Raw genomic sequence first — 18,467 nt, 5'->3', positions numbered from 1 at the left:
GAAAGCATCTCATCTGGTCCTTGTGTCTTATTCATTTTAAGTAAAGATAGCCTTTCCTTAATTGTAAATTATTCTAGTATACTAACTGCCTCCTCTCTCCTCTGCCTGGTTGCTGTTTGTGTGGAGTCTGCACGGCCTCCCCTGTGTCTGTGTGGGTTTCCTCCCACGGTCAGAAAGACGTGCTGTTTAGGTGCATTGGCCATGCTAAATTCTCCCTCGGTGCATCCAAACAGGTGCCAGAACGTGGTGACTGGGGGATTTTCACAGTAACTTCATTGCAGTGTTAATGTAAGTCTACTTGTGACATATAAATAGGCCCCCTTTTTATCCGAAGTTGGTTCTACTTTTTTTAAAAAAGTTATTATTTCTATGCTTATAGAAGATCCTTTTTTGTTGGCTGTCAGCCTCTTCATGCTCTCCCCTTGTTTTTCTTATTTATTCTTTGCCCTCCTCTCTTATCCTTCTATATTCAGCCTTATTCTCCATTGCATTTCTGCCTGACATCTGTCATATACATGCTCCTGCCTTTTCATCTTCACCCCTATCTCTCGTTATCCAAGGTGTGCTGGATTTAAGCCTTACCTTTTCCCTTCAAGGGATATATATTTCAACATTACCTGCATTTTTCCTTGAAGGTGATCCATTGTTGAGCCAATGTCATATCTGCCAAAATTTAATTAAAAACTTTATATAGTGTTTCAAACTTTATCCAGAGTATTAATTTTGATTTGATACAGAATGATATGAAATAAAAATGCATCTGTCACTCACCAATTGTGTAATCTGCGCAGAGTCTGCAAAGGTGTAGACTGACCAACCAATCGACTGGGACTCCTGTGGTGTCATTGATTCTTGCCCTTGCTCTTGCTCATTTAGGGATTCTTGCCTGCTGTTTTATGGGCTCTCGCCCTCCCTCCCTCCCTGGTGTCTGTATAACATGGCCATCAACCCAGCATTCATTATCCATTCCTAGTGGCCCTTGAATTGTAATGGTGAGATGCCTTCTTGAACTGCTCCTTCAAAAACATCTGAAGACAGACCACAAAGTGCAGGAGAATTTCTTGCTCTGTCGTCCTGCAGAAAGCGATAGCAAAATACTGCAGTACTTTGTCAGTTGTAATCATGGACCAATCCAGTGGATGTGCATGATTGCCAATGTGCTCTCTGGGGAAGGAGGAAGAGGATATTCTCCAACAGTGGGTTAACATGGGTGTTTAATCTATAGAGAATAACTGCAATTATCAGATGTGAGCTTGAAGCTGAATGTAACGGAAGGCTGAAAACTGTAGGTAAGGTTTTCATTATAGAAACCTCAAATTTACTATAAGCAGGATAATACATTTCTTGTCAGAGATAAAAGACAATGTGGGATTGTGGAAGTGCTTAATTTAACATAGAATTCATTCTTTGGGACAACTGATGAATTGGGTACTTTTAATTGAGCAGAAATGTCAGTGAGCAAAGCAGTAAGATGTACGTTTTCCATAATTTCCTTTGTGTTTGATGTCTTGACTTTTTTTTAAAAGAAATTTTCCCCTCCAGTTTTACCCATGGAGTAATTTCTTCGTGGCCGACGTTTGCTAACTTTCTCAAGGTTCTTTTGCTTTTCTCCCTTGCCTCTCCCCTCAGACCTGCAGCACAGCCTGTGGTTGGCACGTACTAAAGCAATACAATTTTTTTCTTGAAGGCTATTAATTTTGTGTGATCACTGACGATGAGAAAGCTGTTTGACTATAGAAGGTATCACAACAAAGCTCAATATATTTCCTCAGTTGGTGTCCACAAAATAAGAATGGTCCCGTAAGTTGCTGTTTAGTGGTGAAGTGCCCACATTTATCATTGATAACCTCAGAGAAAGCTGTGCTGAGAAACTGAGCTGTCATCCTGTTGAGAACTTGACATCTCTCGGTATGCTGCTGATTGAAGTGCTATTTAATGAGGATTCCCAGCTTTGAGCTTCAGCTATGACATCCTGCTGTTTTAGGAGCCAATCATATTAAAGAATTTTCAGACAGCAAATGAGGCAATGAGAAGCATAATAATGATCAGGAACATAATTCATTTTTGCATTATTCACAATCTCTGATTTTAAAAATGTACTAGTTATGGTGAAGAAATTTAACCACAAGCCACACATTTTTCAGGGTTATCTCATATTGCAATTAACTCACACTTCATTAAATCAGATGTAACACTTTAGCACTAGTACAGTAGAAAGGAGGCAAGTTCTCACCAAGATAATTGATGACTTTCGGCATTGAGGCAGTTAGAGGGAACAGACACGGTGGTCTACGTTGCACTCTGTGGCTGAGCAGTGAATGATAGATGGTAATTTCAGAATTTCTGTGAACTTGTGCTTCCTGTTACGGTCAGATTCAGGGTAAGCAGTGAACGTTGACAGTTTTCCATCAAAAGCCCACCTAATTGCACGCCATTGAACTGGTAGATGAAAGAACAAAGTTTATTTATTAGTCACAAATAGGCTTACATTGACACTGCAATGAAATTACTGTAAACATAAGAACATAAGAAATAGGAGCAGGCCATCTAGCCCTTCGAGCCTGCCCCACCATTCAATAAGATCATGGCTGATCTGAAGTGGATCAGTTCCACTTTCCCACTTTCTCCCCATAACCCTTAATTCCCCTGTCTATCAGAAACCTATCTACCCGTGACTTAAATATATTCAGCGAGGTAGCCTCCACCACTTCAATGGGCAGAGAATTCCAGAGATTCACCACCCTTTGAGTGAAGAAGTTCCTCTTCAACTCCGATCTAAACTGTCCCCCCCTTATTTTGAGGCTGTGCCCTCTAGTCCTGCTTTCCTTTCTAAGCAGGAAGAATCTCTCTACCTCTACCCTATCCATCCCCTTCATTATCTTGTACGTCTCTATAAGATCCCCCCCTCAGCCTTCTAAACTCCAAGTACAGACCCAGTCTATTCAATCTCTTTTCATAGGCTAATCCCCTCATCTCTGGTATCAGCCTGGTGAACCTTCTCTGCACTCCCTCTGAGGCCAATATATCCTTCCGCAAGTGCGGCGACCAAAACTGCACACAGTACTCCAGCTGCGGCCTCACCAGTGCCCTGTACAGTTAGAGCAAGACCTCCCTGTTTTTATATTCTACCCCCCTCTTGATAAAGGCCAACATTCCATTCGCCTTCTTGATCACCTGCTGCACCTGCAGACTGGGTTTTTGCGACTCGTGCACAAGGACCCCCAGGTCCCTCTGCACCGTAGCATGCTGCAGCTTTTTGCCTTTTAAATAATCCCTCCGACTATTATTTCTACCAAAGTGGATAACTTCACATTTGCTAACATTATACTCCATCTGCCAGGTCCTCGCCCACTCAGCCCGTACGGGAAAATCCCGTGGTCGCCACACTCCAGCGCCTGTTTGGGTACACTGAGGGAGAATCGAGCACAGCCTGCACTTAACCTGCATATCTTTGGACTGTGGGAGGGAACCGGAGCACCGAGAGGCAACCCATGCACACATGGGGAGAATGTGTGCAGACTCTGCACAGTGACCCAAGCTGGAAATTGAACCCAGGCCTCTGGTGCTGTGAAGCAGCTGTGCTAACCATTGTGCCACTGTACTGCTCCTTTTTTGGAAGAAAATTGTAGAAGTTTGTGTTTCAATCATAAGAGCTACTAATAAGAGTTGTAGATACAAGTAGCAACAAAACTTTTCATATTTTTTGGAAACAGCAGTATTCGGAATCTAACTTACTTTGACTGATTAACAGTCCTTGGCCCAAGATGTGTCACCTCTCATGGATAGAGCTCCTGTGAACTATTTAAAATGTCTTTTTTTAACTGTTACAAGACCTGAAGATCTCAAACGTTGTTGATTATCTCACAGCTGCATCTCCACACTTAGAAGGCTTCTTCCTCCCCTGACTACAATGATGTTGGCCCCATGAAAGGAGAAGAAATTCCAAGATTTCCTTTCCATTCTGAGTATCTTCTTGATCATTGATTTGAGGTGGCGAGGTGGGATGGTGGCACAGTGGTTAGCACTGCTGCCTCACCATTACAGGGATCTGAGTTTGATTCCCAGCTTGGGCCACTGTGTGGCGTTTGTACGTTTTGCCCGTGTCCGTGTGGGTTTCCTCCCATAGTCCAAAGATGTGCAGGTTAGGTGGATTGGCAATGCCCCTTTAATGTCAGGGGACTAGCTAGGGTAAATGCGGGGGACTAGCTAGGGTAAATGCAAGGGGTTAGGGCCTGGGTGGGATTGTGGTTGGTGCAGACTTGATGGGCTGAATGGCCTTGTGCACAGTAGGATTCTCTAAGTATTGGGATCATTGATATGCTTATAATTACTGGCTTTTTGACCATTTCACATACCCTGCCTTTAGGAATGTGTTTCTGTTTAAGTAGACTCCGCAGCTGAAGTGAGTGTTTTTAATCCATGTGCTCTTTAATCCATGTGCTCCTGGAAAGGTCATGCTGGTAAATTCAATCACGATCAATTTCACTCTGTCACATTGTGCCTATGTACATTCTTCTCTCAGCATAACAGGTGTAACTATAGTCTTAATATGCAGCTGAAAATTAATCAGTTACATTGTCATTTCAGTTATTTCAGTCCTCATTGCACTACTGTGCAAGGTTGTGTGGATTTCTGCTACACTTTCCACATATTCATCCATTCACACAGTGAGCTATTTATTGGGCAACAGTGAGTTAATCCACCTCACTGTGATCAAAGAAACCTTTTTAAAAAGGACTTCCTGCCATTCAGTGTGTTTTGCCTTAAAATAGGCTCTAGTGTAATAACTCACTGTGACACCACCATATGCAGTTTAGCTAATTAATTAAGCCAAAACTTGTTCCGCTGGTGCTTGTGAATTACTAATCATTCAGATTCACAAAATAAACTCTATTCTTACAGACAGGGGAAGCTATCATCTGGTACGACTCCTACTGAATTAAAATGAGAACCTTGCATGTCAGCATTTGAGAAATGAGTTTCATAGAAACCCTACATTGCAGAAGGAGGCCATTCAGCCCATCGAGTTTGCACCAACCATAAACCCACCCAGGTCCTACCCCCATATCCCTACATATTTACCCTCTCATCCCTCTAACCTACACATTTCACGACTCTAAGGGGTAACTTTTAACCTGGCCAATCAACCTAACCTGCACATCTTTGGACTGTGGGAGGAAACCCATGGAGACATGAGGAGCATGTGCAAACTCCACACAGACAGTGACCCAAGCCGGGAATCGAACCCAGGTCCCTGGAGCTGTGAAGCAGCAGTGCTGACCACTGTGCTGCTGTGCCGCCCACAGTTTCTTTGTAGCTTTCTAATTATTTTAAATCTGGTTATATTGATTAATACCATCAAAAGTCTAGTTTGTGCAAAGTTCAAAAATTGGTTTTAATGGAAATAGAGGTCGAAAATAGTTCAGTGACCATTAGTCATCCTGATGAAACATTAACCTTGCAAGTTTTTGGTTATTCAAAGACGTTGTCAGAATGATTGTCTGAAGTTCAGATGATACAAATGATGTTTTACTTGCTTTTATGCTTAACTATTCAAGACTATAATGGTTTCCGGTTTCCACAACAATTTAAAGAGCTTCAAGATGTGTGTATTATACACTGGGGATTCTCATGTAACCTTAACATCACTGTCTTTGAATTGCTTTTTATGATGGGTTTTGTGCAGTAATTATTTCTAGACATAAGCAGGAATATTCTGAGACATGTTAGAAGGCAACAAAATGTTAAATCTGCTCAGAGGTATGAGATTAATCATTTATTTACATTTGTGCCGCAACACTTAGCAGTGAGAGACATGATATTTATTCCAGAGTCCTGAGAGAGACCAGAAAGATGGGTGGTTCATCAATTATTATTTGGAAGGAGAATTTCAGTGGGTTTTGGAGAGGTATTCCAAGAATGGAAATAGGCCAATGTGGTGTCCGAATCAAAATTCAAAATAACAAATTAATGGAAATAAAGGCTCATTAGCCTGCTCCTGTTCTATATAAAGTAATGGAATTAATTGTCAGTAAATTTGTACAAATGTGTACAACAATAATTTAGTTAACAACAGTCTGTCGGCTAAAGGTTTTTAGCTTATGCCAGCAAACTGGCGGTTGAGTTTAGAAAATGCATTTGAGTAGCTTTCCAGCCACTTGGAAATGAGCCCTCTAGAAATACAGAGCAGGGTGGGCAACAGGCAATTCACTCTTAACACTTTAAACATGCAGCTTGAAAATTAAATTTTGTGCTAAAATATACTCATTAGGGGCATGGAAAGTTGAATGGTGAGAGTAAATGGAGGGGGGCATGTGGTTTCTGTTGAATGGTAATGATCACAGAGAGAACTGTAAAGAAGAAGAGCCCAGTGGGAAGCTATCAGCCAGGAGCCATCTTAACCAAGCAGAGAAAAATAGATGAATGAAGATTATATTAAACACAGCAATATGCTGTTTAGTTCAACCAGTCTGTTAATTTTTATTGTCCATACAAACTGCAGTCATGTTTGTCCTGTTGTCATCAGCTTTATTTTCCTGCATCTGCACAAAGCATCCTTTCTGTTATTGTCCAGTTCTGAGTTTATACGCGATTAGAAACATTTATTAAACAAGAAAACTGACAGGAGGGTGGACCGCAGAAGTTTGTCTTGCTATAGCGCATTGTCACTCAGTTTTAAAGTGCAGGACTTCTTTTATCAAGTTCAGCAAAAACGGTTATGAAAATAGCAATTCTGGTCATCTGTGATAATAAACCTTCCCACAAGTAGAGCATTGTGGTACAGAATGTTTAGGATTACCAAAGCCAGTGACATGATTCAGCACCATATCTTTGATAAAGCCAAGATTAAATTTCTACTTGCGTCATAAGCTTCCCTTTCTTTCTCTATCCTTATACCCCAGTCTCCCAAACAAAAGGGAAAGCTGTGTGGACAGAAAAGTTCAGATCTGTACTGCTTGCCATCATCATTCGGGTGTTTGTTCTGTTAGTTCTCTCTAAGTGGAATTGTTGAATGTTTCTTGGCCTTATCACTGCTGTCCAAGGTATTTCCATCCTCTTAGTTTTGTTTATGCTTAAAATGATCTTTAATATGGGCCTGTACTCGTTGGCGTTTAGAAGGCTGAGGGGTAATATATAAGAGATATATCTAGAGATATATAGAGATATATAAGATAATAAAGGGGCTAGATAGGGTGGAGGCAGAGAGATTCTTTCCACTTGGAAAGGAAACAAGAACTAGAGGACAGCCTCAAAATAAGGGGGAGTCAGTTTAGAACAGAGTTGAGGAGGAACTTCTTCTCTGAGGGTAGTGAATCTCTGGAATTTTCTGCCTATTGAAGCGGTGGAGGCTACCTTGTTGAATATGTTTAAGTCACAGGTAGATAGATTTCTGATCAGGAAGGGAATTAAGGGTTATGGGGAGCAGGCGGGTAAGTGGAACTGAACCACTACAAGATCAGCCATGATCTTATTGAGTGGCGGGGCAGGCTCGAGGGGCGAGGTGGCCTATTCCTGCTCCTATTTATCATGTCCTTATTTTGTAAACCAACTTTTATGTTACTGCCCTCCCAGCATTCCATCACTAAAATAAACAAATCTGCTGTCAGGTTTATCCTTCGCGATTCTTGTTTGTACAGTGGAGCTAGTAGCCGAGTTTTCATTGGAGGAAATTGAATCTCAATATTATTTGCACAATGCAGCGCTGTCTAAAGAGGCATACGACCCGATTTTGCTATAATAGCATGGCAACAACCAGCAGGTTCGTTTCTTAAGATGGGAGCAGATTTTTTTGTGAATGTTAAGAACATAAGAACTAGGAGCAGGAGTAGGCCATCTGGCCCCTTGAGACTGCTCCGCCGTTCAATAAGATCATGGTTGATCTTTTTGTGGACTCAGCTCCACTTATCTGCCGGCTCACCATAACCCTTAATTTCTTTACTGTTCAAAAATCTATCTATCCTTGTCTTAAAAATATTCAATGAGGTAGCCTCAATTGCTCCAGTGGGCAGAGAATTCCACAGATTCACAACTCTTTGGGTGAGGAAGTTCCTCCTCAACTCAGTTTAAATCTGCTCCCCCTTATTTTGAATTCCAATTTTACCAGCCAGTCGAAACAACCTCCCTGCTTCTGTCTTATCTATTCTCTTCATAATTTAAGATCCCCCCCATTCTTTTAAATTCCAATGAGTATAGCCCCAGTCTATTCAGTCTCTCCTCATAAGTCAACCCTTTCAACTCCTGAATCGACCTAATGAATCTCCTCTGCACCCCCCTCCAGTGCCAGTATATTCTTTCTGGAGTAAGGAGACCAAAACTATACGTAGCACTCCAGGCGTGGCTTCACCAGTACCTTATACAGCTGCAACATAGCCTCCTATTTTTAAACTCCATGAAGGGCAAAATTTGATTTGCTGCTTCAATTACCTGCTGCACCTGCAAACCACTTCGTGATTCATGCACAAGGGCACCCAGGTCCCTCTGCACAGCAGCATGCTGCGATTTTTTTTTTTCCATTTAAATAATAGTCTATTTTGCTGTTATTCGTGCCAACATGGATGACCTCACATTTACCAATATTGTACTCCATCTGCCAGATGCTTGCCCGCTCACTTAGACTATCTATCCCTTTGCAGACATTGTGTCCTCTACGCACTTTGCTCTGCCACTCGTCTTTGTGTCATCTGCGAACTTTGACACTACACTTGGTCCCTAACTCCAAATCATCTGTGTAAATCATAAGCAATTGCGGTCCCAACACTGATCCCTGAGGCACACCACTACACACTGATCGCCAACCAGAAAAATACCCATTTACCCCACTCTTGGCTTTCTGTTAATTAACTAATCCTTTATTCATGCTAATATATTAACCATAACTCCGTGTATCTTTATCTTAAGCAGCAACTTTTTGTGCGGCAGCTTGGCGAATGCCTTCTGGAAGTCCAGATACATCACATCCACTGGTTCTCTGTTGTCCACCGCACTCATTATGTCCTCAGAATTCCACTAAATTAGTTAAGCATAACCTGCCTTTCATGAACCCATGCTGCGTCTTCCAAATGGGACAATTTCTATCCAGATATTCCGCTATTTCTACCTTGATAGATTCAAGCAATTTCCCTACTACAGAAGTTAAGCTAACCGCCCTATGGTTACCTGCCTCTAACTCTTTTAAATAGTGGTGTTACGTTTGCTGTTTTCCAATCTGTCGGAACTGCCCCAGAGTCCAGCAAATTTTGTAAGTTGCCACGAGTGCATTTGCTATTTCCCTCACCATCTCTTAGTACCCTAGGATGCATTCCATGAGGGCCAGGACTCTTGTCTATCTTTTATCCTCATCAGCTTGCCCAACGCTACGACTTTAGCGATTGTTTCTAGGTCCTCACCTGCTATACCCTTCCTGTCATTAGTTTTTGGCATTTTATTTGTGTCTTCCACTGTAAGACCTACACAAAATACCTTTTCAATACCTCGGCCAATTCGCATTATCAAATCCTCCATCTCATTCTCTGCAGGACCACTGTTTGCCTTAGCCGCTATTTTTTGCTTCGTATATTTGTAGAAAGTTTTGCCCTCAGTTTTTATATTCTGAGCAAGTTTACTCTCATAATCTCTTTTATTTTATGGCTTTTTTTTGTGTGGCTTTCTGTTGACTTTTAAAGATTTGCCACTTTGTATGCATTTTCTTTCAATTTGATATTCTCCTTTATTTCCTTAGAGATCCATGGCTCGTTATCCCTTTTTCAACAGTTCTTCCTTATCACCGGGGTATGTACTTTTGCTGAGCACTGTGGAAGAATGACTTTGAAAGTCCTCTACTGTTCTTCAATGGTCCCATTCTAAAGTTTTTGCCCCCAGTCTACCTTAGCCAACTCCCCTCTCGTTCCATTGTAGTCTCCTTTGTTTAAGCACAAGACGCTGGTGTTGAATTTTAATTTTTCGTGCTCCATCTGTATTTTAAACTCAACCATATCGTGATTGCTCCTTCTGAGGGGTCCCTAACTGTGAGATCATTAATTATTCCTGTCTCATTACACAGGACCAGATCTAGGACAGCTTGCTCTCTCATAGGTTCCATTACATACTGTTTGAGAAAACTATTGCGGATACATTCTATGAACTCCTCAAGGCCACCATGACTGACCTGGTTTGATTAATTGACAGATTAAATTTCCCCCATGATCATTACTGTATCATTTTCACACTTGTCTATTATTTCTGTTTATTGCTTGCCCCACCGTGATATTAATTGGCGGTCTATAGACTCAGTGACGTTTTCTCTTGACTATTTCTAATTTTCACCCAAATGGATTCAACGCTTTTCTCCATTGAACCTGTAACATCTCTCACTACCGCCCTGATGTCATCCTTAAATATCAGAGCTACACCTACCTTCCACCTGCCTGTTTGTTCTTCCGAACAGTCTAGTACCCAGGATAATTCCCAGTCGTGACCATTCTGCAACATTGTCTCAGTAACAGCCACTAAATCATACTTATTCGCAATGATTTGTGCTGTCAATTCATGTATCTTGTTTCGAATGCTATGAGCATTTAAGTAAAGTGCCCTTCTGGTAGTTTTTATACTTTTTTGAATCCTAGCACCTCCATTAATAACATCTCCTGAGTTCTCCTTTTTTAACTTTTTTCATAATTGCCTTTGGATGATCTCATCAGAGGATTGTTACGATCCTAGCTGATACAACTGGGCAAGTCAGATCCCACATTGAACCCTGCTTGAGACACCCTAACTTTTATTTCTTGCTTAGATATGTGGAAAGTAGCGACTGGACACAGTCGATAGTCACAGTCGATAAACTTAACGTTAATTAAACAAGAAAAAAACTACAATATATTTCTCTTTCACTCAACTATACCTTTACCGTACGTATACCAATTTGTGAGGATAACACTAGTTACAAAATCTACCTTGTACTCTAATGTTCTCAGCAAGTACATAGTCTATATAAACTTGTAGGCAAACTGTGGTCTGACACTGCACACTCTGAAAGACCACCCAAAACAACTTCTACGGATTTTTCATTAATTCCTACTGAACACTCGTCATGCTGTGAGTCAGCTGGCTTCATTGGAACTCTTGTCTTCCTCACCAGGGGTTTCCAGTCTCTGCTTTCGATAAACACGCCCTGGAATCTTCTTCCAAACTGCGCTTTCTGTTGAATTTCTTCAAGGATGCACCTCCATGGTTTCAACTTCTTTTTCTGGTATTCCTCCGCCCTGGATTGTTAAATGTATTCAAGGTTCTATGCAATCGTTCATACCTATTCACTGACAGAACACCACTGTTTCACAAGCCATATTAAGATCTCAGGGCTCAGCTTTTTGCAAGCTTATTACTTTACCTTCTGCAACTTTGCCATTTAATTTTGATGCTTTCCCTGCTCCTCAATGTTAACCTCAGTGAGCAGAATATTTCCAGATTCCTTTTTTGTTTCTGACTTCACAAACTTTCTGGAACTCTTCTGTCCCATTCCCAGGTTTCTAGGGCTTTCTGTTGTTTAGCTTGGGACTGGCCTTGTTCCCTGTGCTTTGTCCCACCTGTTCTAGCTGTTTCTGAGGGCTGGTTTCTCCTGGGTTACCTTCTTTGAACTGAACTAACTGCTTCTGCTTTTCAGTGTGGGCCTCTAGTTGCTAAGTGACAATCTGGCTTTTAATACCTTGCATTTATTTTGGGTCATAAAAGTATTATTACAATGTAGACATCTAAACAGGCCCAAAAACTTGCAGGCAATTTAAGAAAAAAGCCAAAATCCAATTTTTTTTAACCCTTCCTTAACACAGACATACAAATAAAAATCTCCATTTCCTAACAGTATATTTTCAGAACAATAGAGGTATACTGTTCTGTATCTACATAAATATTGGAATGACTGCATGTAATGGTGGCACCAAGGAAATGGAAATCGTGATTGATTTGTCTCCCCACGAGTCAAAAAGAGTTGATGCATGTGATATTTGAGGGAAAACCATAACTTCCAATAGATTGGTCAAGATGGAAGTCATTATGTGATAATTTGCCAGAAACTGTTAGAGTTGAGCAGATGAGGATCAACATTTTTGCACTTCCATTGAGTTCTGACTGTGATCTGAAACCAGCAAAATTAACTCTGCACCATTTTCTTTCTTTAAAAACGTTTGGTAACATGATTGAATGTTTCTATGTTCTACTTATGCTAAAACTCAATTATTTTAAACTTAGATGATGAATGCAAAGTGAGTATGAGTGTCGGGAAGTCTTGCTCCAATTATAGAATATATTGATGTGACAGCACCTATGCAGCATATGGTTTTAAGGAGGAATGTACTTACTTTGGAAACTGTTCAGAGTAGGTTCACTGTTCATTTTCTGGGGTGAAAGGGTTGTCTTGTGTGGAAAAGTTGGGCCTATCCCCATTGGAATTTGGAAAAATAGTGATCTTACTAAGCGTATTACTTTTCTAAGGGGGCTTGAAAGGGTAGGTATTAGGAGGATGCTTCTTCTCGGAGGGAATTCTAGACATGGTTGCCATTTTACTATGAAACTATTTAAGAGCAAGGTGAGAGAGCATTTGTTTACTCAAGATCTTGAGTCTGTGGAATATGCTACTCCAGAGAGAAGTGGAGGCTGGCATATTGATGTATTTAACACTTCTGTAGATAGATATAGGAGTCAAGAGCATTTGGTCATGATTTTATTGAATAAGGGAATAGACTTGAGCAGCTATTTTGATCATCTTATGTTCCCATTTCTGTTATAAATTCATTTAAAATGGAAGAATTGTGTTGCATTCAGAGATTAGTGAGTATGCTGCTAGATTTTTTCCAAGGTTTGAAATTTGAATGATAACTCAATCTTAATGAACGTTTTTCAAATAATAGAGGTAATTAACATATCTAAGTGTTTAAGAATCTTATGAAGGTTGCCCTTTTATAATGGGATGCTTCTGTAGCAAATAATTGCTGTATTTTTCATTTGCGTGCTATCTATGGGTAGGATTTCATTGTGTTTATTTTCAGGAACCTTTTGGAATATTCATTTTTGGGACATGATGCTTGGTTAAGATAGCTGTCTGCACATCGTACAACTGAATGGCTTGCCAGACCATTTTAAATTGATGTTAAGAATCAGATACATTTGTGGGGGACTGGAATAATATGGGTGAGACTAAGAACAGCAGGTTTCTTTCCCTAAAAGCTATTAATGACATTTTATATAATCCAGCAACATAACCATCCTTTTTTTTCTACAGATTTTTTTTCCAACTAACTTCAAATTCCTTAACTTCCATGATAGAATTTGAACGTGTGTTCTCTGAACTATTAGTTCAACAACTTAACTACAATACTAATACTCCAAATTAGTGTTCTGTTCCCCAGTAGTGATAGCATTCATCTTGATCAACGTAAACATGTACACCAAGAGCAGTGGAAATAAGCTTTTTGAATATTAAAACTACAATAAATTAAGAGCATTTACTGTTTTTGTGGGATGTGAACTCTGTGCCAATATTTGATTTAAGATAGTGTGTATTTCCTGAAACAGTAGTCATGTTTTGTTTAATAAAAGTTGTGGAGTATTTGGAACAGGATGAGAATCCCCTGACCAGTGAAGCAGTTGATGATATTTGTTGAATGTTTTTAAGGCAAAGATAGATTTTTGAACAGTGAAGGAATTAAGGATTATGATGAGTGGGCAGGTAAGTGGAACTGAGTCCACAAAAAGATCAGTCATGGTCTTATTGAATGGCAGAGCAGGCTCAAGGGGCCACTTGGCCCAATCCTGCTCCTAGTTCTTATACTCTTATGAGAGAAAGTGGAAATCATTTTCCAGATAACAACATTAAATGCTGTTGGGTGGAAACCTGTTCATGTACAATTTTTTACATGGTAAGATAATGACTGGATATTTGTTGAGAAGCTGTTCTACATTCAGTTATGTTCAGTGCAAATGGAAATGGACTGGAGACGCCTGTCAGGGTTTCCTTTCCTTCACACTACCAGTGGCAAAGCAACCTGTTGCTGCCATAGGTGTTGTTTGTTGAATGACATGAACTGCTGTTTTCCCTTCGCTTTGGGCAGGTTTTATTCTTGGCGTACTTGCGGACATATAAGCTAAAAAGTAACAGATGGAATTTAATGTCAGCAAGTGTTCAATAATACATTTTGATTTGTAAAGAAATCTGTCTTTTGAGGCTCTGGTGCAAATGTATAGGATGGAGTAGGGTCTGCTAGCGAGAGTATTACCTGTTACGTGGCCATGTTAATTAGGACTGTAATTCGTATTGGGACTCACTAAAGCCCTGAAGCAGTTGGTAGCGACTCAGCTGGGATGCTAGGACAGGTTGATCCATAGAAGGCAGATGTTGGCAGCAGTGTGACTGATGAGCTGGGACAATGCTTGTGTCCAGAGGCTGGACTGGAGCCTTGCAAACAGTCAGATGCTGTCTCAGTAGTAGATCGGATCAGCTAGGAATGGAGAACAAGTTGGACCTGGGAACAGATTTCAGAATGATATAGATTAGAGGATTGCACAAGTGGAACTCAGATGAAATAGAATTGCGGTTGCCTGGGTATCTTTCTCCTCGCAAGAGAGGAGCTGAAATTTTTCGTGAGGAAGACCAAGCTTTAAAGAATTTTGTGACTGGTGACTTGCGTCTCAGTGGAATGCTTGGGGGTTTTGCATTGTTGGTGTCTACTGTTGAGGCGTTTGTACTGTGTTCGAACACAATTTGTCTGTTAATTCATGTTTTATCTCGTGTTAAGTCTGCAATACAAGGTAGATCATGTTGGCTGTGTTTAATTATTATCTCGTAAAATATCTTGTTTAAAAGCATGGAATCTGGTTAGTTTCTTGATGAATAACTTAGATTTCAAATATTGTCTACTTCAATAAAAGAAATTACTGATCTGTAACCAGATTGTAACAAAATTTAGGGGTCTGGTTTGGATTTGTAACACATTATTAGAAAATAGCCGTAATTCTGTTTTAGACCGAAGTAGGCTTGTGGAAAAAGATGGGAATATGGGATTTGCCATTAAAGAAAGCACTGTGGGTTGATAAAGGCATGAAAGGAATTCAGTTTTATTAGAAGAGGTATAGAATTTACAAACACAGCATTAGCCTCCATGTACTCAAAAGGAAATTGAGACTTTCAAGAGAATTTAACCCAAAAATGATTGTCTCATGTATTGGGATACAGTGAAAAATATTGTTTCTTACATACCATACAGACAAAACATTCTTTTTTAGGGGAAAAAGAAAGGAGGTTGCAGAATATAGTGTTGCAGTTACAGATAGGTTGTAGAGAACGATCACGTTAATATAGGTAGATTCATTCAATGGTCTGATGGCAGCAGGGAAGACGCTGTTCATGAGTTGATTGGCATATGTTCTCAGATTTTTGTTTCTTTTTCCTGATGGAAGAAGGTGGAAGAGAGAATGTCAAGGGTGACTTTGATTGCACTGGCTACTTTTCTGAGGCAGTGGGAAGTGTAAACAAAGTCAGTGGATGGGAGGCAATTTTACGTGATCAACTGGGCTACATCTACAACCCTTTCTTGCTTCTTGTGATCCTGGTCAGAGCAGGAGCCATATAAAGCTGTGAGAGATTTCTGGTGAAAAGTTATTGAAGGTTTAATGTGCTTCCTCTCTGAGGACTTCCGGTTGTGTTTCCAACATTTTAATTTCAGACTTTCAGCATGTGTAGACTTTTTGCTGCTTGAAGATAAGGCAACATCCCCACTAAATTAGTGCAGAATATGGGGTTAATTTGATGGTGTTTCAGTAACATCAGTTTCAGAAAATTTGAATTCTAATCCTAAAATCCTTATTATGCACAAAAGTAAATGAATAGAAACCTCGATACGTAATGTAGTCCCAATAACTGGTTCTTTTAATAGGGCAGGTGGAGTGACTTGAGGCTTTAGCTTTGATTGACAGCTGATAATGAATCCTGTGGGAGACTTTGTACCATCTTTGCTCTTAATACCGGCACTGAGGTATAAGCATTATTTTCTTGGGAAAGTGACAGAAGTTTTGCTTAACAACACAAGTGCTGACGTTTACAGAAAAGAGCATTATCCGAAATTCAGTTTTGTAACTGGTTGTTTTAAAAGATGAGCAAGTAAGTATGAGCCTTGCATTAAGATTTTAGTGCTTCGTTTTCGCAGGTGCTTTCCATGCTACCACTTACAGAACCAGCGTACATATAAAAGTATGTTTGTCCTCTTAAATATATGTTTGCAATATTTAATTACTATTAGGAAAATAACAGTGTATTTTTCCCAGTCATAATTCTTGAAGTAGATGTTTGGAGAGGATAAATGTTGGTTGTCTCTTCCTCCACTCCTCCACATCACGTGTATTTTGCACAAGATACTGTGTGTGTGCAGGTTTTCATACAGCACAAAGGGAACAAGAGAATTTTGGAAATTAGTCAATGTATTGTTTTTGAATCCTGAGTTTTGAGACAGATATATTGACACTGATGTGAAGTGAATACTTAAAGTGAATGATGGCAAAACATAGTCCCACTGTTTGTCTTTGGAGTTGAGGAAGTAAGCATAGGCCGTTTGGTTTTGGCTTTACATACTCGGGCCTAAAAAAAAGTCAATGATAAAACTCAGCATGCAGTACTTACTCGTCTGCTATACTGCACCATCCTAGGTGCAGTGACATGTATTATTGCAAGACTGTCACATAGTGTAAATAAATTAACTTGCTGTGTAAGTGTTCCCATTAAAATGCTAAGTTCAAATGAAGATCATTAATTTTGTTTCTTTTTATTTCTTACAGCACCAGTTATTAACAGATTAAACAGAAGGGTTTCAGGTAAGCCTTTTCTTCCACAGATTTTTAATTTTCTCACACCAGATTGGATTTGCATTACATAAGTTTTAGATTCAGCCCAGCTTCTTTAATTTGGGTTATAATTTATTATTGAAGGGAAAATCTGTGACATGCCCGCTGAATTAATGCCACAAGACCCATTTGAGCATTTGGTATAATAACTGATAGCAGTATTGTTGAAGGACAAGAGCGATTTGGAGTGGAGTATAGGGAAGATTTAATAGCTAGGGTGTAGCTAAAGTGAAACCTTTATATAAATCTGCTATAGCTTTCCATATTTATGGTGGAAGATTATGTGCTGACCACAGTTTGATTTATTAATTTGTTCTTTTAGTGTTGCACAGTGCTGAGTTTTATCTGCATTTTTTAAAATCATTCGATGTGCTGATGTTTTAACCTGAGTTAATTCTTAATGTATTCAGTGAGATAGATGTTTGCTCATGTGTAAATATAAACATTTTATGTGGCAAATTCCTTGTCTAATTTGCTTAAAATTAGAATACATCACTGAGGATACGTATGTTTTTAGAACCAGTTCTGTAGTTGTTGTTTAATTGCCCTTCGTTCATGGCTGGATGTGACAGGACTGCAGAGCTTTGATCTGACCTTTTTCATTATGAGATTGCTTAGCTCTGTCTGTATCACATGGCCCTGCACTCCTCATTAGACCACGGTTAATCCTTTGGTTTGATGGTAATAGTACGGCGAGGGATATACAATGAGTTTACAGATGGTAATTGAATAGAGTTCTGCTGCTGATTGTCTCATGGATGTGCAGTTTTGTGTTTCTATATCTGTTCTGATCTTTTCAATGTAGCCAGTTGGTACTGCCATTTCAATACATTGGAGGATGTCCTCAGTTTGAAAACAGGACTTTGGTAGGAGTGACCACAGACAATTCTTGTGGAACCAATGTTATCATGGACAACAGGTTGATTGGTGAGGATGAGACCAAGTGTTTTCTCTCCTCCTTTTTGGCTTTCCCAGTATTTATCACAGACTTAGTCTGGCAGCTTGTTCTTCAGTACTCGGCCTGCTCATTAGTATTGTTGCAATGAGCCACTCTGGTGATGGGGGTTGATGTCCATTTATGCCTTTGCAACTTTCTTCTTCTAAGTGGTGCTCAACATGAGGAACATTGATTCATCAGTTGAGCAATGGCATTTGGTGATAATAGGCAGAAGATTTTTTACCACGTTTGACCTGATGCCACGAGAGCCACTGACAATTATGGACCACAGTGCCAGTATCCCTGATTATGAAATTTTGCTGCAAGGTATAATTCAGTGTATATGACTGTCAGGTTTGACTAGTCTGTGGGACAGTTCTCCCAAATTTGGAATAAGTTGCCAGATGTTGGTGAGAAGAACTTTGCAGGGTTGATTGGACGGAGTGTTAATTTCTTGTTTCTGGTGGCTAGGTCAGTGCTGGTTTTATTCTTATTTGACTTTTTTATAGTGGCTTGATACAACTGGCTTGCTAGGCCATTTCAGAGGGCAGTTAGGAGCCAACTGCATTTTTGTGGGTCTGGAGCCACACATCCCAGACGGTAAGAATGGCAGATTTCTTCTGGTTGAGGCAATTATGGAACCATGTGGATTTTTACAACAGTCCAGTAG

At 40.0% G+C, this 18,467-nt stretch overlaps 1 protein-coding gene across 1 annotated transcript in view; it reads left to right on the top strand.

Annotated features, from left to right (window-relative positions):
• The window catches only part of prkar2aa (protein kinase, cAMP-dependent, regulatory, type II, alpha A), a 246,097-nt gene that overhangs the window by 56,869 nt on the left and 170,761 nt on the right, over window positions 1–18,467 (top strand). The window contains exon 2 of the mRNA XM_080218686.1: window positions 16,795–16,830. Within this exon, the coding sequence (XP_080074812.1) occupies window positions 16,795–16,830 (36 nt within the window). The remainder of the gene's footprint in view (window positions 1–16,794; window positions 16,831–18,467) is intronic.

The sequence above is a fragment of the Carcharhinus amblyrhynchos genome, chromosome 3, assembly GCF_965287045.1.
Source record: "Carcharhinus amblyrhynchos chromosome 3, sCarAmb.v2.hapA, whole genome shotgun sequence".
Taxonomy (NCBI): Eukaryota; Metazoa; Chordata; class Chondrichthyes; order Carcharhiniformes; family Carcharhinidae; genus Carcharhinus; species Carcharhinus amblyrhynchos.
The sequence above is the reverse complement of the archived record's forward strand: the minus strand, read 5'-3'. Positions and strand labels throughout refer to the sequence as shown.